General features: G+C 34.8%; 1 protein-coding gene across 1 annotated transcript in view; it reads left to right on the top strand.

The window, feature by feature from the left end:
- LOC104578665 (ATP-binding cassette sub-family C member 12-like) overlaps nucleotides 1-23,239 on the top strand; it is a 28,306-nt gene extending 5,067 nt beyond the window's left edge. Inside the window, exons 5-28 of the mRNA XM_088530822.1 lie at nucleotides 11-184; nucleotides 1,213-1,360; nucleotides 2,155-2,303; nucleotides 4,105-4,212; nucleotides 4,666-4,953; nucleotides 5,527-5,598; nucleotides 5,921-6,045; nucleotides 6,993-7,065; nucleotides 8,897-9,100; nucleotides 9,597-9,731; nucleotides 9,827-9,917; nucleotides 11,340-11,429; nucleotides 12,299-12,406; nucleotides 13,052-13,227; nucleotides 14,006-14,232; nucleotides 15,636-15,773; nucleotides 17,692-17,878; nucleotides 19,067-19,156; nucleotides 19,270-19,459; nucleotides 20,539-20,698; nucleotides 21,307-21,385; nucleotides 21,691-21,804; nucleotides 22,311-22,475; nucleotides 23,147-23,239. Of these exons, the coding sequence (XP_088386948.1) occupies nucleotides 11-184; nucleotides 1,213-1,360; nucleotides 2,155-2,303; nucleotides 4,105-4,212; nucleotides 4,666-4,953; nucleotides 5,527-5,598; nucleotides 5,921-6,045; nucleotides 6,993-7,065; nucleotides 8,897-9,100; nucleotides 9,597-9,731; nucleotides 9,827-9,917; nucleotides 11,340-11,429; nucleotides 12,299-12,406; nucleotides 13,052-13,227; nucleotides 14,006-14,232; nucleotides 15,636-15,773; nucleotides 17,692-17,878; nucleotides 19,067-19,156; nucleotides 19,270-19,459; nucleotides 20,539-20,698; nucleotides 21,307-21,385; nucleotides 21,691-21,804; nucleotides 22,311-22,475; nucleotides 23,147-23,239 (3,384 nt within the window). The remainder of the gene's footprint in view (nucleotides 1-10; nucleotides 185-1,212; nucleotides 1,361-2,154; nucleotides 2,304-4,104; nucleotides 4,213-4,665; nucleotides 4,954-5,526; nucleotides 5,599-5,920; nucleotides 6,046-6,992; nucleotides 7,066-8,896; nucleotides 9,101-9,596; nucleotides 9,732-9,826; nucleotides 9,918-11,339; nucleotides 11,430-12,298; nucleotides 12,407-13,051; nucleotides 13,228-14,005; nucleotides 14,233-15,635; nucleotides 15,774-17,691; nucleotides 17,879-19,066; nucleotides 19,157-19,269; nucleotides 19,460-20,538; nucleotides 20,699-21,306; nucleotides 21,386-21,690; nucleotides 21,805-22,310; nucleotides 22,476-23,146) is intronic.
- Nucleotides 23,240-26,930: the final 3,691 nt, after the last annotated feature.

Raw genomic sequence — 26,930 nt, 5'->3', positions numbered from 1 at the left:
TTTCTTGCAGGTCATCAATGTGCTTTCTCATGATGGGTATCATATGTTTGAAGCAGCCATTTTTTGTCCCTTGCCAATGAATGTGCCTATACTAATTATCATTTGCACAGTATATGCCTGTGCTATTCTTGGTCCCACAGCTCTCATAGGCACATTTGTGTACATCCTATTTATACCTCTACAGGTAAGGTGCAACATCTACTAACTGCCTTATTTCCGCATTGATTTATAGTAATACCAACACTGGGATTTTCACAGGAAGCTAAGAATAACATAAGTTAATGTTTTATGTGCAGTGTGTGCCTGTCTGCTGATCTTCCAAAAATTCTATTATCTGTGTCTTTTGTGGTAAAGACTTCCAAATTCATTGTCATAGAAATATACATCTATTATGGTACTTTTGGTTTCTATATTCATGTTGCCAAACAAAGCAGTTTTATGGTGAACTGGAAGGAGTATGATTGGAAGAAAAGATGAGGACCGAATTTCAGGTACAGTGGTCAGGAAAGAAGATATTGTTTTAAAAACAGTATGTTGCATATAAAACAGTTCAAAAAAGCTCCTCATTATGAAGTAGAACTTATTTGTTACTTAATGGGAATATATATCTTCCTTATTTTCATTAAGGAAGGCAACACTAATATGATTATTTAGTCAAATATCCTTTAGCTTGCCTGAGCATTTACATGCACTTTGCAGCATTTCTAAAGTTTCCACTTGAATCCACAATGACTGTGTCAGCAAAATTCTGTGAATAACAGTCTATGAATCAAGCTTTTCACAGTAAAAAAGAGATTTGTAAGATAAGCAGTATCGTATGATTGGAATACAAAAATCTGCCACAGCGGTTTTTAACTGCCTACGTTTATGTCAAACCACTTAATCCCAAATCAGCTGTTTGCACAAGCAAGATGTCAACAAGGTTGGGAGCACCTAGGGCACCTGGGCCATCAAAGGCACCATGGCCCTTTATATCAGTTGGCCAATTAGCCCTTCGGGCCTATCTGTCCATCTGGTTAGCAGGAAGCAGGGTAAATTCCTAAGAAATTTTTGGAAGGTAGAGAAGAACTTCATGCAGAAAGTTTTTCTTCATATTTCAGAAGGTCTCAAAGCAAACTGATGTTTTATATTTAATCCGGTAGTTACTAACAAGGTTTTGTGTTATTTGTTTGTTTGTTTGTTTTTAATAAGATTTTTACAACTTGATTGCAGATAAAGATGGCTAAATTCACAACTGTATTCCGACAAGCAGCAATATCAGTTACCGATAAGCGCGTGCAAATAATGAATGAGATTTTAACATGCATTAAATTGATTAAAATGTATGCTTGGGAAAAATCTTTTGCAACAACAATCAAAGGTACAGAAAATTACCATTTTAAAGTAGCATGCACAATTATAACTGTGGTATTCTCTCCAGTAGCAGGAGTTCACAGAGACAGCACGCATTATCTATATTTCTAAAATACTATATATGAAAGGATCTTTATACATACCCCTTTTGAGCTCTTGCTACAAAGAGGATACAAAGAGAACAAAGTATCAAAAATTACCTCAACAGAGTAGTAGGAAGGGAGAAAGCAGCAATGTAAACAGATTGCTACTACTGCTTTGCCTGTCTCCTCCGGAACTCCTTCGCCTGTGCATCCTCGTTACCTTTACTGTAAAGAGAGGCGTTAACTAGAAAAAGGAAAAGAGCCACCTGAGGGAACAGGGAATCGCCCAAATATTTCTAGGGACTAATACAGCGTGGAATCTTAGAAAAGTTTGTGCAACTCAAACAGTATTAATCTCCTTATAAATTATTTGAGTTCTCTCAAGTGACAGGGAGGTATGTGCTATTATGTGAACAGCCAACAGTTATAGATGTGGCTATTCTAGTACCACAGACTCCCCTTTGGTGCCCCCTCTTCTAGATGTAATTTTCTAAATCGCTAGAGATTTTTTACAGTTTTACACCTAGTAGAAGGAAGAAAAAAAAAAAAAAAAAAAAAAAGCTTTGCCAATACATGTTTATTCCTAATCTGTCTTGTCCAGTACCTGATTCACTGCCAACTCAGATGGTTCAAGCACGTGTAATGTGTGTATACATGCATATATATATACATATATATACACACACACACACAGAGTATTTATTTTTTTATTTTACAGGTATAAGAAATACTGAAAAGAAGCTATTGGAAAAGGCAGCATACGTACAGAGTGTAAATTCTGCTCTGACACCTATCGTATCAGCACTGGCTACTGTCCTGACATTTACTTTACACACGATTTTAAAGCAAGAACTAACTGCAGCAGTTGTATGATTTCTTATTTATTTTGTTATTATACATTTTATTTTTAGCTCTTTTTTTTAACCTTAGAATCTTAAGTTTTTTTTTTCTACAGCCTCTTAAACTCATGTCTTAAGTTTTTTTTTTCTACAGCCTCTTAAACTCATGCATTATCTTGGAAATTTTTACTAAAGGATAACTCTGCAATAAAATTGGCTTCATTACTTTCCTGTGCAGCCACTCAGCATGAGTGACTATTGTTAAATCCTGGAAGATAAATGTGTAGCTGATAAATGAAGGTGATTGCTAATTGGAGCACTTTTCAAATGAAGATAAACAGTTTTCTTGAAGAATTTAAAACGTTTTTTGTTTAAACAGAAAAATACCTAGGCATTTGGGATTATACATCATCCAGTGGTTCTTCGTAGGCTTCAGTTCTCAACAGTACAATATTCTGTTCTGCAAGTGGCAAATATTCATTGCCTTTAGAAATCAGAAAACAGATAGAACATTAATGCAATAAAGGACATTTTAATAAGAAAAAAATGCATATAGAGTTTAACTTAGAAAAAAAACAGTAACTCCAATATAAGATTTATATGAGGACTTATATGAAAAAAAAAAGTGCAGGAACAAAAAAGAACTAGAAAGATATTATTTCATTCAGAGAGAGAGCATAAAATCTGATATGTTATGGGAAAAATGACATGAGTTTCAGCTAAACCGAAGAAAAAGATTTATTATTTGTGTAGGACTGCAACTTTTAACTGCTTCCTGAAATTTTGTCATATCTGAGGTAAACTTACTCATAATCCAGATCAATTTTTTGTAACACAGTAATTTCAACAGATCCACTTTCAAATGTAACTAGTGCTCTGGGGATGCCCAATCTGGCTTTAGAAGAGGTTCACTTTCAAAAGGTATTGAACACAAAACCTTTCAAAAATCAATTTCTTGAATGTATTTCCAATTTGGCACCTCAGAAGTACTGCTGAAAATGTTGGCTTTGTATTTTTCCTCCCAAATTGATCAATCATTGGAAAAGAATATGTATCAATCATCTGCTCTTAAAAAGATTACATTCAGCCAAGATTACCTAGGGAATTAACTCAGGACCATGCAAAAATGGTAACACATTTGCGTTCTATATAAATTACACACAAATGTATGAAGAAAGCTCTTTGGGTAGAGGCCATCAACAACAAATCTGTAAATTTAATTCCAGTCCTAAGAAAATACTAAATTCATTTAATAGGGATGAAATGAGGTCTCACTTAGATGTCAGTAGCAGCTAGGTGCTAGCCAATACCAGAAATAAACCCGATTGATTTAAAGGAATGACAGAGAATACAAAGGAAAGCAGGACATTGTGCGTGATTTACTTGTATTTCACTGAAACCTTTTGGTAGGACATCACAGAGGCAGCAGAGTAAAAACTACAGCTTTACTAAAAATATAGTAAAACGGACAGAGAAATGGCTGGCAGGAAGATTTCCTGTTAATGGACCAATTGCTTCCTTCATCTAAGCTAACCAAATTCAGTGATGTTAAACTAAGGAAAAAATTGCCTCAGGAAATACAAATCAGCATATAGTATCATTCCAAAAATCTCAGTGAGGGGACTAACGTTACTTAGTTATTCATAAGGGCTTTGAGAAAAATAAATGGTTGGGCTAGATTTAACTGCTCAGTGTGCATTTCTTTAAATAAAAGGCACAAATGAACAGTAGATACTTATTTTTCATCACTATATTGTAAAATGCAGATATGACTTTCTTTTTCAATGTTTATTGGAAGCAATAAGCCATTTTCGCTTTTTCCTTTCCAGGTTTTCAGTGTGATTGCTATGCTTAATGTAATGAAGTTCTCAATTGCAATCTTACCATTCTCAGTGAAAGCAGCAACAGAAGCTAAGGTTTCTCTAGCAAGACTGAAGGTACATTCTGCTTTTAATATATTTGACAGGTTTTTTTTTACATTATAGTCTATTGATTACTTCAGGATAAGAGTTTTAGGAGGCCTAGTTCCTAACTCAATCAGTGTTGTTTATTTTTTATTTTTTTTAAAGAAGCATCGTAAAAATGTTTTGGTATTAAAAAGCTAAAGGAAAACCCTGTATCTTCTCAATAGAGTACTGATGATTAATTATTATCCTCTGTATTGCTGTAGTATCTCAGTACAGATGATTAAGCACAGGGCTATGGTGTGAATGGGCAAGGTACACTGGAACACAGTTTACTCAAAATCTTCACCACATTTGACCGTGATGGAAACAAGTCATATCTCCGATGAGTTAGCAAAAAAAAAAAAAAAAAAAAAAAAAAGGGAGAAAGTTTTCTTTCTCGTGTTTTAATAAATAGTATTCCTATCTGCATCTCTCTTATTTTAGAGAATTCTTGTAACTGAAGTACCTCCGATTTACATAACTAACCTGAAAAATTCAGAAAATGCCATAATAGTGGAAGATGCGACATTGTCTTGGGAACAGCTGAATAACTACGGTGAAAAGAGAAATAGTGATAACATTATGAACACACAGAGCGTCCATAAAAATCAAGCAAAACAAACAGCTCTACCTTCTTGCTTGGAGCCACCATCTGAGATATTACCTAGCAGGACATCAAGAGAGAATGGCACAATCACCATTTTGCAGCACTTAAGTTTTACGGTGAAAAAAGTAGGCACATATTAAAGAAATTATATCAACATAATACGCCACAAGGTCGTCTGTCTCACCACCCAGCACTACTGCCTTTCATTGCTCTAAGAAATGTCATAAAATTTGACTGGCCTTTCCCATTCCTGCCTTTTCTACAGCTCTTTTCACTAAGGGTTTCTTTGTGATGCACTTCAAGGACTAAATATATGTATGTATTATTATTATTTGCTAATATTAGAAAATTGGAGACTCTATCTAGATCAATGTCCTATTCTTCCAGATGCTGTGCATGGACAGAATATGATTCAAGTCATATTCTCAAGTTAAAGCAACAGGTTTGCGTAAAAAGAAATTTTAAACAGTTATCTAAATGAAATAACATGTTCTCAAACTACGTGCTCCACATAACAAAAACAGATTTCCAAAAGGCTCACATCATTGCATTAGTTAAAATGTCTCAGTTTATTTTTTTAAAAAGTTTTCAGTGAACCATTTGAAGTATTTTAAACTTCGTCTTTGCAGATATAAATACGGTATAGGAATTATCTTATAAATGCAGCTTAGCCATTTTAAGAATATGTCTCTTTTTAGGGAAAAATAGTGGGTATTTGTGGAAATGTTGGAAGTGGAAAGAGCGCAATAATATCTGCTATTTTAGGACAGGTATGTATGTCGGTAGAGTAACATTTTCCTTTCGCTCTCCTTATGAGAAAGACACATATGTAATTGAAATAGGTGCACATGAGCACATAAGGTACACGGTTACTCATTTCTTTTTCCTAAAGAGTGATTAAATACTACCAGTTAAACAGAAAAAGGCAAATTGTTTACTATTAACTGCATCACTCAACACTGTTTCTGAAGGTTCTTCTCTGTTATGTAATAGTTTTATTTACTGCAAAACAGCTTTATTTACTAATTCTCTAGTGTTTTAAGTCAGGATTATTCATAAAACATTTTCTTCAGTACAAAACTGCTGTTTCAGATGAACCTCCATGATGGTACAGTAGCTGTTGATGGAACATTAGCTTACGTATCACAGCAAGCCTTTATATTTCACGGAAGCATGAGAGAAAACATATTATTTGGAGAAGAATACAATGAACAAAGGTAAATGCCAGACTATCAATATCTTTACAACTGAAACATCTGAAAATTAATGGCTTAAAAAGCCATTATATATGCATGAATCTGTGGTTATATCTTTCTCATGTTTTAAAATACATAATCAGAAAAAATACGAGCATATGTTGGTCAGCCTTGCAGGCTGAGGAAAGATGAAGCTGATAACTGACTCAGACTATTCTATTTATGGAATAAGGAGAAGCTATGTACTTCAGTTTTTTTCATACGCTAGACCTTTGGCTTCATGCTGTAGCCATTAACACCAAATGTTAACCAATGTTAACCAAAATATTAACCAAATGTTAACCATGGTGGCCAGACAGGACAAGTGGTAATGGGTGCAAGCTGAAACACAGAAGTTCCATCTCCATGTGAGGAAAAACTTCTTTACTGTGAGGGTGACAGAGCCCTGGAACAGGCTGCCCAGAGAGGTTGTGGAATCTCCTTCTCTGGAGATCTTCAAACTGGATGCCACCCTGTGCCATGTGCTCTAGGTGTCCCTGCTTGAGCAGGGGCTTTGGACTAGATGATCTCCAGAGGTTCCTCCCAACCTGAACCAATCTGCAATTCTGTGAAATAAAATTTCCCCAGATGCTAACTCCCCAGCTGTGGCTAGAAAGAGATGCATGTTACACTCTTAAAGAGGTCATATTTTCAGATCCAGTGATCCTTGCCCAAAATGTAGAAAGTAGAAAATGCATATGTGTTTATCTTCTCAAAGATCTTTGTAATAAGAATTAAAGAGACAACACCACAGGTCTGACAGCATGATAGAGCTAGAGCTTTACATAGCGAAAACCAGAGAGCTAGCTGAAGGACTCTGCCATATACCTGTATAGTCCAAAACACTTGGAACATAGATGTATTAATTAATAAAAATTGTTTTATTCATATAATTAAAAATTAAAAAAATGCTGAACTTTTACTTTCAGATACAATTACGCAGTCAATGTATGCAGCTTAGATTCAGATATGGAAATTCTTCCTCATGGAGATATGACAGAAGTAAGTATTACTATACATACTAAAATAAAAACAATTATACTGCCATGTAAGAAAGAGGAAGAAGGAATAAAAGAGAAACAAGGGTAGCTTTTAAAATTTTCCTTATACTTTTTGTGAATAAAGTTACATTACATCCTTACAAAGCAACAAAAAGAGCAGAACTGAGTAACAATATAAAGAGGCGCTCACTGCTGTCTTTACAGCAAGAAGCTCTTGTTAGCACACTCGGGAGGATCATCATTTTCTCTTCTGCTGTTGTTTCTCTGGATTTGCTTGGTTACTGCCTATCAGGCATTTACAGTCAAGTAACAAGTGCCAGTATCTCAGCTGGGGTAAACTGCAGTGCATGAAGCTATACTGTACGGCAACTGCTAAGCAGCTGTTACTAAATGTTGAGATTCTTTCCAAATGGTGAATTAACTAATAAATTTTACCCTTTTGCTTTTCTGTTCATGTATGCAACAATCTCAAATGTTTTCAAGTTAATCGTAACTTTAAGTGACTAATGCCTGGTCTGCATTTAGGGATTCAAAATGCAGATGAAAAATTTTACAGTAGAAAATTATACTATGGGCTGATTAAGCTAATTTAACTCCTCAAGCAGCATGAATTTCAAATTATATGATTGCTTCTAATAATGACAGCAAATGCTAACCTAATCAGTCACAAGATCAGGGTGCATTGCATCAAGACATTGCACCCTCTTACATAATCACTTTGTTTCCCTTGAGATTTCGTCTTTTTCTTTTAGAAACTGAAAGAAATTTCAGCACTAGAGACATCTATCTGTCAGCTTTTAATAAGTCTGTTATTCCCTGACCTACCTCACAAGAGAAGCAGCTGTCAGCAGAAAAGATATCTAAACAAAAGCTATATAATTTTCCACTCCTTTTAAGTCCCCTTTGAGGGAGTCTAATACTCTTAGGTATGTCTTGTAGGCACGCTGCAACTCTTTTCCAGTTCAAGAAAAATAGAGGTTTAAATCCTCCTGAAACATCAATGCTGTATTAACTTCAAAAAAACTGTTAGATTTGGGGGGACTGACATCACAAAGAATCTTTCTACCCAATTTCTTTCTTTTTATTACTCATGACCATCTATGACAACCACTGATCCTCTGAAACCTTTTGAAAACTACAAGAAAACTCATGTTCCCCCTAAAACAGATTGCTAAAAGTATATGCAAAGTTTATGCAAACATTCAGCAGTTTGCCTGAGCAATAACCAGTTTGAAGAATGAATTGAACTAATTTTATATGTAAGGTACTACTATCCACTAAAGATCCCACACTACTTTTTCACTGTTAAAATAGTCCATTAGCAGCTTTAGACAAGTTCTCTCTTTCTTTTTCAGATTTCACTACACTAAAAAAGACTCTACTACAAATCTCCATGTTAGTGACTCCTGGTCTCTAAAGATGTGATAATTATAAAGTCATGAAATTAAGGTTTAAATTTGCTACAAATTCCCATAAGGTTCAGGAACATGTCAGTCAGGTTATGCCTGCCTCTCTCTCTCTCTCTGTGTGTGTGTGAGGGAATCCCTTCTTATAACCATAATATTATGAAAATGATCAAAGATGAGGAGACGAGTGACAGACCTCTGGTGTGAATGTCTGAAAGCCAACACCTCCATGACAGTAACACACACATATGCACAAGTCACAGTCAGGTCTGCCAGAGTTTGAGAGATGTGATGTATCTGCTTAAAGGAAAGCTAAAACTATTCTGGATAAGAATACAGCCTTATAATGAATGAAAATTATGGAACAATTGCAATTAGAAATGCAGAGCTATCCTAATAATACTAGTTACTTCTTTCTATTTAAAGATAGGAGAAAGAGGTCTCAACCTTTCTGGTGGCCAGAAGCAAAGGATCAGCTTAGCACGTGCTGTTTATGCAAACAGAGATATTTATTTGTTGGATGATCCCTTATCAGCAGTCGATGCACATGTCGGGAAGCACATTTTTGAACGATGCATAAAAGAGGCCCTTAAGGGAAAAACAATACTCTTAGTAACTCATCAATTACAGGTAAATTAAAAAATGAGTTTAACTGTCCTTCATTTATGAATACTATGGTATTAAAAATACATAAGTATTTGTATAAAATAGGAATAATTCTTAAAACAATATACTCAAGTGCTTTATGTTTGTTTCAGTTTTCTCAGTCATAAGTACTGGAAGACATCTAATGAGCAAGAATATTTTGGTTAGACAGACATGTTTTGGTGGAATTCATCTATTCCATTTTTACTACTTAAGGCTGAATCTTTATAATAAAAAAATGGTTATATCAGAAAGCTGGTTAAGGCCGGTTTTTTTTTAATGTATATAATTGTGAAGAAAATATAAGAACATAGACATTTATATGATGGCTCGAAATGATCACCGAGCTGCAGAAATTTTCTGATCTGTGAAATGAAAACTGCTAATTTTCATCATTCCATTTGCAAGTACTAGATATTTGCATTTATTCCCATGCAGTTGTAATACTTACAGAATTAATTTTCCATTTACAAAAACACAGTATTTAGAATTCTGTGATGAAGTAATTTTATTAGAAGATGGAAAAATATGTGAAAGTGGAACTCACAAAATCTTAATACAGAAAAATGGATGCTATGCTCAGCTGATTGAAAATCTTCACATGGAGCAAACAAAGGTATGCTACCTTTTCATATAAAATATACACCACTATTCCTATGCTTCAGGATATGGCGTTTCAAGTTTCATATGCACATTCATCCTATCTTTCAGAAGCCAAAACACATTTTTATTGACTCACTCACAGAAGCACAAGACAAAAGTGACATCTCAGGCAGCTTTCATGAAGGAGATAAAAACTATGGTAAAATAATTTCTCTCTAAAATCTGAATTGCTGATATGCCATCTAAAAAGTCTATTTAATTATTTTGTCATATTTGTAGTCTCTGATATGTCTGAGGAGGGAAATAAGATACCAAGGGAAGGACCCCAAGAGAGAAGCAATGCAGGTATGCTAACCAGAAACACTTGACTTTTTTTTTTTTTTCCCCTCAGATGATGGTTTTTAAACAAACTTAGCTTGAAGCTGAAAGTATTGAGACCTTCAAAACATGCTCTTGACCCAGCACAGCTTGTGTCTCCTTCCTTAGTCTACTCAGGCTGCATTAATTGTAAACGTCTCAGAACAGATACTCATGCTATTCTCTCTTCCTCCATTCACGTGTTCCAAGTGGAATAGGACCTGTTAAACATTCTCCACATGTTCTCCAGTTCAAGCCCCGCAGTTTATATAAGCGGTGGCAAAGATAATTTGTGAATCTTGTTGGAAATTAGGAATTAATCTGAGTTGCTCAGATGACTGAGAAACTTAAATTGCAAAATTCTGATGCCAAAAAAAAAAAGTTTGAAAGAATTAAATTTTGGAACTAGGTAACCTGCAGCACTTAAATGTATTTAAACTCTACTAATCTAGGTAGCATATATAGTATTTCTCTTGATATATCCCGACTTTCAGCTATTTTAAATCAGAGCCTTCCTAAACCAATTGTAATTTCTAAATATTTAGTAATCCTCAGTGGACTTCTTTCTTGTGAATTTGTCTAGTCTATATATAACCCCTTATAAAGCATTTATTTCTACAGATCTACTGTGTATGACATGAAGAACCATCCTCTTTTGCTTGGTGTTCTTCATATCAAACATCCCACCTATTGTTCTGAAAAATACTGAACACTGAATTCCTACCCACTGTCTTCATTTCACTCATGCTTTTGAAGATATCTATCACACTATCCCACAGTTATCTCTTTTTAGCTTGAAGGGTCATTTCACAGACAACAAATCATTTCTTAGCTGTGAAATTTCTGTCCTCCTACCTCCATTCAGAAACACTAAAGGACAAAATGGATTTAAAAGTGTTCTTATTTGGAAGAAAATTTGGGTTTTGCATTCCCTTCTACTGATACTTTGTTTTGTGAGGAATCAGGAGGGAGAAATGAAATAGAGTTTTGTATGCAGACCTAAAAGCTGCTCACCAGTCTTAGTAAATACACGTAATTTATCGCAATCTTCCAGTCATTCAACAACCATTAAAAATCCAGAAGGGCTATTTACCATATACTACCAGTATTTAGCAAAAGTACAGATCCTATGAATAAATAGGTATATTTTGCAAATGCTCTTATGAAACAGCCACAACAAAGACTCTTTTTTCTAGTTAGTGTGTGACATTGGTTCAAAAATAGCCACATCTACTCCTACAAAAACTTTCTATTTGCATTGCAGCTCCTATAAACCAACTTGTTCAAGAAGAGGAAAAACAGGAAGGTTCGGTGACATGGAAAACTTACCATGCTTACATTAAAGCTTCTGGAGGTACCTTTAGCAAATCTATTTCTATTTTATGGTGCACACTAGCGATCTGAGTTTTCCTTTTCTGCGCAAAGATACCTGCTTTAATTTTATGAGAATGTGAAAACCATACTATATTAAAGAATATATTAAAAAGTTTACAAACTTTTGAAAGATGCATAAGCTAGAAAGGCATACTGCTCCTTCTCCTCTTTAAAGAAACTTTTAATAGAAAAATTGAAAATATTGAAATATAGAAAAATTAGGCACTGCATTGACAAAGTGAAAATTAAGCAGCTACATTTGGTTCTCACTAAGAGCTTATTAAAATCTGCAACTTTCCAGTATTGGTCAAGTGCATTATAGTAAGAAGTCATCAGTAAAATTCAGATATGATTAGATATATTTCCAAGGTATTTAGATATGAGATTACATTTAACACAATTGCAAACTAGAATCCTTTAGAAGTATTTTAACTATCATTTATTTGCACATGTGCTCTTTATCCTCATATTATCACTCAGCTGATCTTCAACTCTCTCCAAAAAAGGACTGAGACCCATTTAACACATTTTCTAAGTGCACTATCAGCTTTTAGAATCTCTGGGCCCCATGGGTCCACATGCCCAGTTGGATATTCCCCTGTATATGAACTAAGTTTTGATGTCCTTTTTTTGAACAGAATTTAAGTTAACATAACTAAGAAAAAAATAAGAAAAATGCATTATTCTCCCCATTCCCATTTTTGTAAATGGAAGTTCTGCACATATAAGGAAAGAAAACAGGCAAGAGTTAAGTAATATCTCTGCTGAAAAGCTGTTCAGCAGATCATAGGAGACATATCTCTTAAACTAATTCTGCTCCATCAACTTTGTGCTACCTTCCATTTCTAGGTTTCACATTGTCTTCTTTCATAGTGCTCCTCTTTATGCTGATGATCGGCTCTTCAGCCTTCAGTAACTGGTGGCTGAGTTTCTGGGTAGAGCAAGACTCAGAGGTACGTGCACTAGTGTAATAGTTTTCTGTTAACTTTTGATTGTTGGAGGGACAGTTAAAAACATATTTGAGCAACAGGAGCAATAACGTTCAAACCTATTTTATTTATATTTGTAGCATAATTTCTCTGTTTAGTGGAAGAAGTAGCATGAATAACCAGGGTATCCAGAACCCTGAAGAAAAGTCTATAGGCTTTTAATGTGGATGGAAATGGAAGATCAATCAAACGGAAAATCAATTAAAGGAAGATAACTTAAAATAATCTTAAATGGTGGAAGGGAACAGTGGAAAGCTTTATAGAGTACTGAGCTATTATATTTGCAAAATTATTACAAAAATTTCATGAACTTTAAAACTGACCAAATCTTAAAAATACTATATAATAAAATATAACATCTACTTGATAAGAGAGCTGTATCATGGAGTTTACTGTACATGAGAATCCCATATCATTTTTCCTAAGACACAGAAGAATTTTTAGGAAAAAGTAGAGACGAAAAGGTACCTTCTATTTTAGCTCCCTTGCCATCCTCCACTTGCATGAGTGGTGTATCACTGTATATCATCATATCAGCAAAGATCTAAGGTTTAAATCACGGGTTTATTTCTTTTTGTTTTAAAGGAAAGGTATAAATTTTTGGATAACGAAGCAAAGGGCATTTCTGCGGTGGCAAATACCTCAAATAATCCTAGAACACACTTTTATCGCTTGATCTATGGAATTAGCATGGTGATCATGATCATACTAAGCATTGTTAAAGGCTTTATTTTTACAAAGACCACATTAAAGGCTTCTTCTACATTACATGATAGCTTATTTTGTAAGGTAAAGCAGCTACTTTGTTATTTCTATTTAGTAAAGAATACTTATTTAATATTAACTTATTTTATCTAGACTTCTTTCAGAGTCTATGGGGAGAAACTTCTAAAATGTGATTCATCCTGCTCTGAGGTAAAATGCCTGAAACAGGGCAGATGAACAATTCCCTCAAAGTCCATACGTCTCTCCAGTGATCGCGAAGGGAGTTTATATAACTGGCTCAGATGCAGAAATCTGCGATATAGCTATGTGGGGCACGAGACAAATCCCAGCCTTTACATCAAATTTTCTAATACTATAAAAATACTACCTATAAAGTGTCTTAATCGATGAATGTTCATAAAATGTCTAAACCTCCTACAATGAAAAGCTCTCTGTAAATGAAAACAGTACAACATGGATCTATACAGGGACTACAGCACTTCTAATTGGCTAAAATATAAAGGCACTATTTATCTGATAGTCAAAGAACAGCTGAGTGGAGGTAGTATGATTATGCTCTGAAATAATGAAGTCCTTGATACTCTGATTCTTGTGATTTATTTTGTTTTTGCTTACAAAGGCAAATGAAAAAGGTTTTAAGTTGTACTTATTTTACTCTCAGAAGCTTTACTTATCTTTCTAAGGCTGCTTTCTAAACACTGATGTTATAAAAGCTATAATAAAATTCTGTTTGCAACTCCTTCGATTTTAATCTTAGCCAACATTAAAGTTGACTACATAAACTCTAAATACAGTAAAAGACAGACTACCATCTGATTTTGCTCTTTCCCTTTATCCACAGATCTTGCAGAGTCCAATGAGTTTCTTTGACACAACTCCCACTGGCAAGCTAATGAACCTTTTTTCTAATAATATGGATGAATTGGATGTGAGCCTTCCATTTCACGCTGAGAATTTTTTGCAGCAGTTTTTTATGGTCTTCTTTATTCTAGTCATAATAGCCCTTGTTTTTCCTTTTCTTCTAATTGCAATTACTATCATAGCTATTATTTTTGTCCTTCTTTTTAAGTAAGTTGATGTACAATTCTTTCAAAGTATTTTAAGTGATTTGAAATTTTTTTTTTGACCTGTAGAAATTCACAGTGCGTGCTTTTGTATTTTAATATTGAGCTTCAATTCCATGGATTCTTTTGTAAAGGCTTATCAGAAGCTGAGAGCTATAGAACTAAGCATCTTAAACAGCAAGCCCATCAGGCAGAACATGGAAGCTGACAATTATTTTCTGCTTTTCCTATAAAGGACTACATTCAGTCTTTGGTTAAACTATCTTCTGCCAATAGAGACAAGATTCTATCTGTCTAGTGTGACATTACAGAGGTAGATGTCATCCACAACTGTCTCTTCACCCAGAGCCCCATACCTATCAACAAAGATCCAGAAATAGGACAGGTCAGCAGCAGTGGCATAGTGAAATAGCTGGAAATTCAGCACTTAGTACATGATAGGTAGCATCCTGCAATGCCAGAATTATGATCATTCAAAGACACCTTCTCACATTCAACCACTACCCCAGGATATTCAATTCTTGTGAAAGGCCGATGTTTGATTAGGTTGCTGCTATTCCTCAAGCTTCTCTCCTGTTCCGATAACATACAATTACACTATTATTCCTTGTTCTTCTCATATGCACACAAAATACGCAAGACATTACAGTCTCTAAATTTTTTAAATATGTTTTCATATTTCATTGTTCATATGCAGCAGCAGCGAAATTAGACAAAGTAATTTCTGGCCCAAGTATCTTGTGTTCTTTCATTACTAATGCATTTTGAGGAATGCAATATGAGAGGAGATTATGAGTATTGAAACTACATTAACAGCATTTAATTATACTACAACATTCATGAAAGACTCAAGAAGAAACAATATATTTAGTGGGAAGAGCAGCCAGAGATTGCAACAGACTAGTGGCTTGAGATAATTTGAAGGGAGCTGATTCAAATACAGGTAGCTACTGTGCAAATACCTTTAGCTTTTACAGTTGTTACAAGCCAATATAAATATCTATAGATAAACAGATATCTAAAGCATCTATTTATTGAAGGTGCAAGCCAGTAGGTTGTCCTCTACACAGGAAATACAGGGACTATTTTCTTACTGACTTTTGAGGTGCAAAATTTTTTGAAACTTTGAGATGCATTTATAGCCTCCACTTGGTCTAAAGGTAGAACTCAGTTGATAATAAAAATCAAGGCAGATACTGTAGAACTATACAGAGTTATGCCTTCTTGGGAGATGCAGATACAATTATAGAGCACAAATCTGACAGCTGTCATTGTACAGGCTTTGAAAAGTTTCAGTTCAAATCACTTGCATGCAGCAGTGTCATTATCAAATTACTAGCTGTAATTTACATCTACAGGCTTTGCTGGCACATAAAACATGCACAATGTGTTTCTGTTATGTTACAGAGTTTTTCAAAGAACTATTCAAGGACTAAAAAGAATGGAAAATGTCAGCAGATCACCCCTGTTGTCTCATATAACTTCTTCTGTGCAAGGTCTCAGTGTAATTCATGCTTATGACAAAAAAGACAACTATATCAACCAGTAAGATAAATAGAATACAATTAAATACTCTTTGTTTTACTTTCGCCCTGATTTAAACAGATAACACTGGGAATACTATAGGCTGGTATCCCCTGTGACTTTGGTGAAACCAAGATAGGATGATAAAAGGATGGTCTTATCAAAGGTATCCTGCTACACAAGCGGCAAAGATTCTGTAGATTTTTATATTTAGAAAATGAGCAGCCACAGGGATGCTATTGGTCTCCACTCTCTAGCGGAGAGCCTCAAAAGAGCCTCATAAAAAAATAAAACATCCAATCTTGCCGTGACAATTTTCAAAAGCAAGATATGCTTTTACTTTTGAGTTTTAAGCTATCGTTAAGATCCTTTAAAAGAGACACAGTTAAATGACTTTCACGAACAGGTTCATAAAGCAATAGACACTTACACAGAAAAAGAACAAAATCTGCAGGCTTGATTTCCATTGCCAGAAACTGGACAATAGCTCCACTGCCTAGAGGTGACACAGAATCCTGGAAGCTCCATTGTTCATTTTTATTTCACTGTGCACAGAATTGCAAAAAAAATAAAAATAAAAATAAAAAAAAGAGGAGTATTACTTGTAGATCACTCTTACATTAGACATGTACTGGGTGATCAGCAGTCTCACCCACCACAACTTCTTGCTTTCTTTAAGTCCGCAAGGGTTTCTTAGGGGACACACTTTTAAAAACTTTTCAGGGCTACCAGTTACTACAGATCCACATCTAACAGCTGTAGCCCCCACCCTCTCCTTTCACTTCCTCTGGCAACTCAGACATTCACAGCTGCTCCCCACAACTGCCATTTCCCTCTTTCTCCTTCAAAGCCTGGGGACTCTGATGTCCCTTGCTGCACAGCCAGCAGGATGTGGCGTGATGACTTACCTACTCCCTAGCCGTGGGGCAGGAGCTGTGCTCCTCATGCTGTGTCCACAGCATATGCCTGGTCACATAGCCCCTGTGACAGTGCAATGTGACACTGACAGCAAGAATGGAGTTCAGCCTGCCCCCTTTGTCTTACTTGCAAATACACAAGTGCTTTATCACTGTTTTTCTTCTCAGCAGAGGGAGAACATGGGGCCAGGACCCACCTGTCTAGCATAGATTACAGAATAGATTATAAAGTTTTGTTTTGTAAAGAAACAGCACGTGGCACAGGACTGCATTCAAAACCCGCTTGGATGCAGTCCTGTGCCACGTGCTCTAGGTGACCCTGCGTATATGCAGGGGGGTTGGACTAGATGATCTCTAGAGGTCCCTTCCAACCCTGAGCATTCTATGATTCTATGATTCTGAGTATTACAATTAAATGAAAATTTAATCGTAACCGCAAATACCTCAGATGGTTCCCGGAGTCATAAGGCTTATGTAGTGATTTGGTGTCCATGACAGTGGCTCTGGTGGTCTTAGAATACATAATTCATTGCAGTTTTGCGCTTTTAAGAGTGTGTGATTTCTTGATGTGTATCGTGTGTGTTCCTGATTGAAACTGAAAGCCAAGTGCACCTAAGAAGAATGATTCTCTGTTAAACTAATATGAGAAAGCTTGGGAGATCAAAACACAGAGCATCCGTTATGAAAAATATTCCTGAAGTGACAAGGACTGATCCAAGCATCTTCATCATACTGTCGCATAGTGGAGAGAATGCCTGCCCTACAAGATTCAGTACTTGCCTTACAAAATGTTGAAATTACAGTACTTGCCTTAGAATTACAGTTCTTGCCTTTACAAATGCTGCAGTGGAAACTGGGGCATGCCAACTTTGGGCAGTTCTGCTTGCATGTTATTATGAGTGAAAGAATTAATGAAGCTAATGGTAAAAATAAAATCAGTATTTCATTTCTTAGAATGAAACTTTAATTTTTGTTAAAACCTATCTATAGAAAGATGAATGTTCATTTTGCCTTGATTACAGGTTTAAAAAGTTATATAATGAAAATGCTGAACATTTTCTGCTATTCAATTGTGCATTACGCTGGTTTGCAGTGAGAACAGATATCCTCATGAGTTTTGTGACTTTGATTGTGGCACTATTTGTTGTTCTGAGCCCTCCTTCTATAAGTGCTGCATCAAAAGGATTGACATTATCCTACATCATCCAGGTGAAATTAATTATTTGTAGGTTAATCATGTTAAATTATGATATTTCATGCAATTTTCTTATTTTAGTCACTGTCCATACAGTAAGTTCAATAATTGTATTCTCTTGAGCCACATTCTATCATTTATATAGCAGGTCAAACTATAGCAATGAAAAAAAGAAGCAAGAGATAAAAGTCCACACTTTAGAAAGTGCTTTTCTACAATTCACACTTGTAGCTAATATGTATTGCATTGTTACTGAATACGTATTACATTTCAAACAAATTGCCTATTACAGCTTGCTAAACTCAATTGTAATCTTTTTTTGAAAACGAGATTGAAACTAATTCATCATGGGGAAAGCCAAGACTGTACTTTTGTCAAATTTAGCAAAGTACATCCCATCTGCAATTACAGTCTCTGTGCGCTATTAAACACAAAACCTCTTTGCACAGGTGTTTAGAATACGGAAATACAACTTTGTTATGTTTAGAATGCATAGAAGAAAGTGAATCACAGTTTGCTTCATGGGTAACAGAAGGAATTAGAACATCTTCTTCATAAAGAAATAAAACATTATTTTTGTCCTTAAGCATATCCACTTTACAGTATTAGACTATGTTTTTAAAGAATATTTCTTCTGCTTGCAGTGCAAATACTGAAGTACATCTAATCATAATAAAGCCCTGAGATGCAAAAAGCTTTTTTTTTTTTTAAAAAAAAAAAAAAACCTCAGTCCATTACTTTTATTTATATTTAAAGCTTGAATATCTACTTTAAATGAATGCACGAAGAATAAATACACTACAGGAACATTACTGCTGGATTATTAGTGTTGTTAAAAATACATATTTAGTTAAAATTTCACAGCAAATATACTATCTAATGCACTTCACTAACTATGGACTATCTCCTAACAGTAAGAACTGAGGCTAGGAAAAACACAGGATTTCTCATCAAACTGTGAAAGATATTTTTCTAGCTATTGCGGCTCAGCAGTCTCCACAGGCAGTTGTAATAGCTTGGAATTTGCCTCAGGGTCTATTACTGAACTCTGCTGTTGACAAGCTTTTGTACTGCTTCCCTCTCTTAAGCATCCTTTTACTTGGATTGTTCAATTTTCTCTCCTCAACAGAGCTGTTATAGATAAAAATGAACAAAAGGTGATTTTACAACAGCTATACCAGATTTTTTTTTTTAAATTATAGCTGAGTGGACTTCTCCAAGTATGTGTAAGGACAGGAACAGAGACTGATGCTAAATTTACTTCAGTGGAGCAGATTACACAGTATACTCTGGTAAGAGCTACCACAACTTACATAAATATTGTAAACTCTGTTAAAACAGAAAAAACACAGTATTACTGAAGTTGATATATTATTATACTTTTTTATCCCTCCTCATTTCCAAGACTTGTGTTCCTGAGGCTCCAAAACATTCAGAGTCTTTGAAATCTCCTGAAGGTTGGCCAAGTCATGGAGAAATTATATTCAAAGATTATCAAATGAAATACAGAAAAAACAGTCCTTTGGTTCTCACAGGCCTAAATATTAAATTTAATGGTCAAGAAACTGTTGGTATTGTTGGAAGAACAGGCTCTGGTAAGATACAGTATTTTCTTTTTTCTTGTGACACCTAGTGACATATTTCTCAAAGACTACTGCTTCTAAATAGATTTATCTAGAACTGTGCTTTTACACAGCTCTACTATTTAGTCATACTCTTTAATAACCCATATAAGGAAAATATCTACACTACGTACCCTAGTAAGACTAACACAGTTCTGAAGTCAACCTGAATCAAACAGCAACTCCATTGTATTGATAGTGAGAAACATGGATTATTATTGCATGTGAAACAGTTGAGACTGTGCTAGTCTTCCTTCTAATATCTCACACAATCAGCTCAAACATTCTGCAACATTTCATTATGCTGAGTAAACATATCCTGTAAAGAGGGAAAGCAGTCTCGAGGCTTCCACTTTAATGATGCACAAACTGCTAAGAATGTTGTCAATTCAGAAAATAATAACAAGTATTATCCCAGCTCATTGGTAGCTGCTTATCCATTCACAGTTCAATAACTATCATAGGTTAAATCAGATTTTATTAGCTTTAGTTAATAAAAAAAAAAGTTCAGTTCATCAATTTGTGAGTTTTCATGGATATTTCTGAATTCTGTATTGTGCATGCCAAACTGCCTGTTCCAACAAATTGCTCACACAACCTACTGTACATTAGTTTAATCATGTAAACAGTCCTTATAGGAGAATTAACTGCATAGGCTCAATTCTCACATTGTTCATCTAATATACTAATGCTCTTAAGATTAAAATTCTAAGCGGCTCCCAGTAAATTTTCAAAGAATGCTCTTATTGAATAGCAATTTTAATAGTGGTACACTTTTTAACATATTTAGAGGGCCCAGAATGAACAAGGAAAATGAACAAATTTTGCAAATGTTAGAGTTTGCACACTCTAAATAATGGCATACTGATCAGATAGGAGAGATGCACAGCTTTTAAAGTAAGCATAAACGGTATAACTGGAAAATATTATCTGTGGGATGGGGAAAGCTATTCCCTCAGAAGTCAGTGAACAGCCTTCCAGATTGAGATAGTATCCACTTTAGATAACCATTAAAGAATAATAATAATAATTTCATGCTTTTTTTCCTACAGGCAAATCTTCACTAGGAGTGGCTCTATTTCGACTAGTAGAACCCACTGCTGGCACTATCCTAATAGATGATGTGGATATCAGTACGATTAGTTTGCAGGATCTAAGAACAAAACTTTCAGTTATTCCTCAAGATCCCATTCTGTTCATAGGTACAGTAAGGTAGCTGTTGTTGTAAGTCTGCAATTTTTCCATAGTAAAATAAAAAATGATAGAGTATTTTAAAACTCGCACTATTTTAGGGACTTAAAGGCCTGAGATCTTAGCACTGTTATGTTCCTACTACTTGCACCAACAATGAGATTCAAACTCCATTCGGATGTTTCAAAGATGAAGACTGTACACTGCAAACAATCATAACAAGCATTGAGTAGAAGAAAGAAAATACTAATTACTCAATGAAATGGGAACAGAGACAGATCTTGAAACAAAACTGGAAACTAAACCCAAACTTCATGTTCAGTTACCCAGACATCCTCACTGAACTAGATTTTGAGAACTCTATAAAGTACAAACTATTTCAAAGTATTTGAAATAACCCATTTTTACAGTAAAATATCTTTTTAACAACAGGTAAGTGAAAGTTCCTTTTTTCCCCATGATCCCAAGTAGAAAAATAACAATGAAAATACTCCATAATAAAAATTGAAATAAACTGCATACAGTAAGCTATTTGACCATTCAAATATTTAAAAATAAATGTTTGATAGTTATTTGGCTCTAATATCTTGTGTTTTGCTTTTTTTAAAAACTGTATCTTCCTCTTTCAGATATAATTTAGATCCTCTTGGTAACTGCACAGATGATCAGATCTGGCAAGCACTTGAAAGAACATTTATGAAAGATACTGTATGTATTTGGGTTTTTCAATCATAGTTTATTTTCTAATAAAAATACTGAAGTGAATTGAAATTATTATTGTATATAATAATTCATGAAGGCTATAACAACAATAACGAACGTGTATTTCCGCTAGTACAAGTGCACTATAATGAGTATGTGCTTACTTCATTGTTTCCCCCTCAATTTTATATTGTGAAATACTGCCAGAAATTCATGACAAACAGCTAATTATAAAAGCAGACAAAGGGGCAATGGAGCACAGCTAGGACAAAGCATGTAACAAGTCTTGTCATTTTTCTACTGCATTCTAGATACTAAAACTCCCAGGAAACTTAGAGGCAGTTGTTGTTGAAAACGGAGGCAACTTCTCTGTGGGGGAACGGCAGCTGCTTTGCATGGCAAGAGCGCTGCTTCGAAATTCAAAAGTAAGTGATTGTTATATTAGAAGTATATAAAGAAAAATAGTCATGTCCTACTCCCAATATGTTTTACCCAAAACTTCCTAAAAAAGGGAAAAAAGTGACCTTTGTCTGTTATTTACATGACTGACTTATATGCAAGATAAATTTGACTGAAACTTACTTTTTGTTCTTCTGCATTTTGTTTTTAATCCAAATGCTAAATGTTCATGTTAAGTACCTTTGGTATTTAAAGGATGAAAATACCCTGCAAGGTATTATATGCATACTAAATGTCTGGAACTACTAATATAGCAACTGATAAATTCTCTGAAACTTGAAAATATCTTAAGCCCAGGCAACGTGAATTATTTTCTTGTTCTAGATTAACTATAAATAACAAGCAACTGAAGACGGCTACCTACTTTTCAATAGACATTCTTATCTACTTTTGTATGAAAACATCCTAAGTTTAGTATTTGGCACTAAATTGCTTCTACACTGAATGCCTGAAAGGTGCTTTCTTTTAACAGATCATACTTCTTGATGAGGCCACAGCTTCTATCGATTCCAGAACAGATGCGCTAATTCAGTGCACAATCAGAGAGGCATTTAAGGACTGTACAGTCTTAACCATCGCACATCGCATAGACACAGTTATGGAATGTGACAACATTCTTGTGATGAGCAATGGGAAGGTATGGAATTCAACTATTTACAAAGGAAATGAGCCTATTACATCATCATCAAATCTGTACATTGCCACTGTCCACTTACTTATGGTATGTTTACTGGGATTATAGGCAGTCAAATATAAAAGCTCTGAAGAACCACCATTGTTTTGTCTGGTGAACTTTTCACCTGCAGCATTACTGTACCATGTACATTCTCACTGTTCTTTCCCCCTCATTTAAGCCTACCTCAAACTACTTTTTCATTGTTTTTCAATCAGGATATAACTTTTTTTTTTCCCTTAGATGTCCTCTCAGAAATACACCCACTAACAGTGGTGATGGGAGCAGTGGATCAGTCACTTAATCAGCCCAAATTCTGCAGTCCTCTGCCCAAGTCACTTCCTTTCTGTGCTAATTTACAAAATGTCACAAAAAATGCGAATCTTAAATTTTGAGATCTGTTAATCATCTGTTAATCAGCAGAATTCTAGTTATGAATCACCATTAGAATGGGAATTTTTATTCAGAAAATCACATTTTTTCCTCAATCTAGTTTAGAATCAGAAACCTACAGGAAATTCCTACTTTATCTGCATTGTATTTTATGTTCTCTGCCCTCACCCAAATTAGCATTATAGGGAGCAGACCAGAGAAAAAATGGTATTTACATTTAATAATTTTCTTCTAACTTTCAGGTAGCTGAGTTTGGCAAGCCAAAAGATCTTGTAAAAAACCCTAATTCTGCTTTTGCATCACTCTTGGCAGCAGCAAATAAACTAGCCTCCTAGAAGCCTTTGGCATTTGACGGCATGATCATGGAAAATGCATGAGTGATACTGAATATAAATGACACTTTATATCCTCTCATTACATCCCAGAGAAACATCCATTAACATTGTGATATAGCTGACAGTCATGTAACAGAATAAGCACACCAGCTAAAAGGCCCACGCTATTATGAATGCTAGTTGAATGGCTTATGTCATCAAAGTTGTGATATTTGGGGCTGCACAGTACTGTGGCTTACAGTAGCCCACAGAGGTGACACTGGAGTTCCTTGAAACCCGGATGTTCTATCATCTCAGAGTTCAGTATTCCACCTGCCTCTGAAAAAAAAACACAAGATCAAAAGCCTGGAGTGTTCAGGATAATTTCAGAGGGTTTCAAATAAAATTGTAAATGAAAATGTTGGAAGCTTTGCGTATTTCTTTAGCACGTAAAGATTTAAACTTTCAAGTTCATTCCAAAATACAGTTGTCTTATTAATCAAAAAACAACACAGTTTTATGTCAAGCTATGTAAAGATAGTCAAATTATTTGTCAGACATGATTTACTAATCACTACTAGCTGGAAAAAAAATAAGATGTTTATCCACTCTACAGTACACTTACCAATTTATTCTCACTTACTGTTTATGAATGGGGTATGCTTTAAATAAAGCATCTTCCTACATAGATTCACCAAATTTGTCTCTGCACGGCGCACACTTCTCTGGTATTTCTTTCAAGTCCTCAAGTATCAGGACTGATTCTCTTACAAGGACATTTCAATTCTCCTTATACAAAATCAGAAAATATGTAATAATTTTATATGCGTAGACATTTAGACCTGCATATTTATTACTATATTTTCCTCTCTCTGGATATAAGAAAAACATCTTCCAATTCTTATGACTTACTTTATATATATATATATATATATATATATATATATGTATATATATATATATAAGACATTTTTTAGAGTTGCGGTATTATTTTTTTCAAGATATGTTTTGAAGATATGTTAAAGCCTGAGGAAAGAAAAAGAACATAAACGAATACTGAGCTTTCAAAAATCTTCTCAAAAAATAAGGGGCTGTAATCTGAAAACTGACTTTTGGGTAGTTTTATGGCAATAATTGAATTCTGATTTATATTAATTTCTGAAGTGGAATGAAACTATAATATGGTTATTTGATACAATTAAAATAACATTCATATACTTTAAAAGATAACTGCAGTGATAACAGTGAAGGTCTATTTCCCTTGGTATTGCATACTGCTAAATATTCTTCAATTTCATTCTATTCCTATAATGGATGAAGACATCTCTTTGCACTTTGCATTTGGGATCTCTAATGATAAAAAGTAGCAAGTAACATAGTTTGTTAGTTCACAACACAATGCATATTGCAAATAATTGTACTGCAGATAAAGAAAAGCATAGTTTTAGTTCTAAAGGGCATTCACATTTGTTTGAATAAGTTAAGGTTGATATGACCTGGTCCTTCCCCTACCCACCGGTGTACTGCAGGACCCTCCCTTCCACCCATGCCAGCTCCAGGAGTTATTTGCTCTCCTGGGGAACTATATCAGCTTACCGAGTTGGTAGAAAACTAATAATTTTTCATGCAGTTAACTTTTTGCTAGCGCAGATTCTTAATCTCTTTCACATTCTGCCTACACAAATGCCACAAACAGGGGACAGGATGGGACCAACCTAACCAAATTGGATCAGTTTTATGTTGCTGTAGGATCACAACCTCAAAGAAGATTTTATTGTTCCCCAAACTCCTACTGCCATACTGGCAGACTGAAGAATTTCCAAAGCCTACACAACTGATCCTCTATCTCAGTTGCTCTCACATATACATAAGAAAATTTGAAGTAGAAGATATTCCATCCCATATTTTGAAAAGGGCCTGAACACTGGCATCAATTTCACATCTTATTTTTCTGGCTACAGATAACCACAGAACACTTTGCAGTACTTTATTGTCCAACTACCCCATCTGTAGAAGCTGTAAGGTGGCCAAGTACTCAGATGTTGTAAATTAACCCCAAAATAATGCAGCCTGCAAAATTATGTCTCCAATTATGTGCTGCTATAAAAGCTTAGGCATAATTAAAAGGAAAACACAGATGTTTTCTAAAGAGCAGTGTTTCATCATTCAAATGTTCCCACTGAAGAAAATATATTAAAAATATTTTAAATTCTATAAGACATGTACTGACATATAAAATGTTTTACATTAGTCACAGGAAAAAGGATGTGGCACTGTGATAACATGGGCAGCCTTTTGCTTCTGCTAACTGAAGCAGAAATTGTCAGCAAACACATCAGAGCATCCAATTCACTTACAAAGTCCATGCTGTATTTCTATATGCTCTGTATTTGAAACACATCTTGTTAGACAAACCTTTCCACACATTTCTGACCTGTAATTTTTAAAAATTGGTAATCACAGCAATTTCAGATAAAAAGTAAAAGTACTAGCAAATGTAAAGTAGAAAGCTTTAAATAAAACTATAAAAGTCTTTGTTATTTCAATCAGCTAATCAACAGATGCAATTTCTAAAATCTCTCAAAGTTAATAATTACCCTAAATTTACAAACCACTTTGGTAGAAAACTATAAGATGTTTTTCACCACAGTTGAGTTGCAAGGAAGGACTGATCAGACCTACACTAAATACATTCAGCTGTTTCCAGTATCCTAAAACACTAACATGAAAATCAAGCCATGCTGTAAAAACCAGCACATATTAGCAATGAAAAGGAAAACATGGTCTGGTAGAAAAATCTGGGACCCAGAATTATAGATTCTGCTTTTAACAACACTCCTATTTTGAACAAGTCACTTGCCTCTCTTATCTCTGTATTTTGTAGAAGGAAAAATTATTGATTAGACCAGAAAGCGCCTTCTCCATTTAAAAATATGATTAAAGGAATTATCTTTATTCACAGTAAAATAGGCCTAAATATCACTACTAATTCATGAGATCCAACTCAGTCACAGACTTAAATGCTTCGTCTTTCCAGCAAATCTCAAAATAAAGTCAGCTGCATGAAAAGAAGAAACCCATTGTAGATTTTCATTAGAGGAGGAGCTGGGAACCACAAAAGGGAGTATTTCTCAGAGCAATGCAAACTGGTTAACCACTGGTCCTTAAAAAGATGATTTTACAGGACAGGTTTATTACCTTATCCATGTTTTTTTCAAGAACCCACCTACTTTACTGCTGTTTAGCACCTTCTTATGCTTGCAATCAGTACTGTATGTTCTACAGTAATGCATGGGGCTGGAATAGTTTGTTTTATTTCTTAAATACTCAATTCTTCCACCAATTAAATACAGTCTTTCTTTAGTTAACCTCACTTGATTATCTAATCGGCACAGAAATTACACAGCTTGGTATATAGTTCTGTGTTAATAAAAGTGAACTTTCTCAGTGTCAATTAAGCGGAGATCAGGAGTTATGGTTCCTCCAAAAGAATTCCAAACATCACGTTATTGCTTTATGCTATGCAGAGCAGTAATTGGGCAAATCTTCAAAATCAAAGAGCCAGTATCACAAAGCCGTTCACAAGTAATAGCTGGCTGAAAAAAGAACTTCATATGGATACACTCAATCCATATTGAGTCAATCCATACACAGTCAATCTATTAGACTGCATTTTGTTAGCAAATTAATTTCAAACAGGAATGTAGGGCAT

Source organism: Tinamus guttatus, unplaced genomic scaffold (assembly GCF_059628265.1).
Source record: "Tinamus guttatus ecotype Peru unplaced genomic scaffold, ASM5962826v1 Tinamus_guttatus_pri_ptg000389l, whole genome shotgun sequence".
Taxonomy (NCBI): domain Eukaryota; kingdom Metazoa; phylum Chordata; class Aves; order Tinamiformes; family Tinamidae; genus Tinamus; species Tinamus guttatus.
The sequence above is the reverse complement of the archived record's forward strand: the minus strand, read 5'-3'. Positions and strand labels throughout refer to the sequence as shown.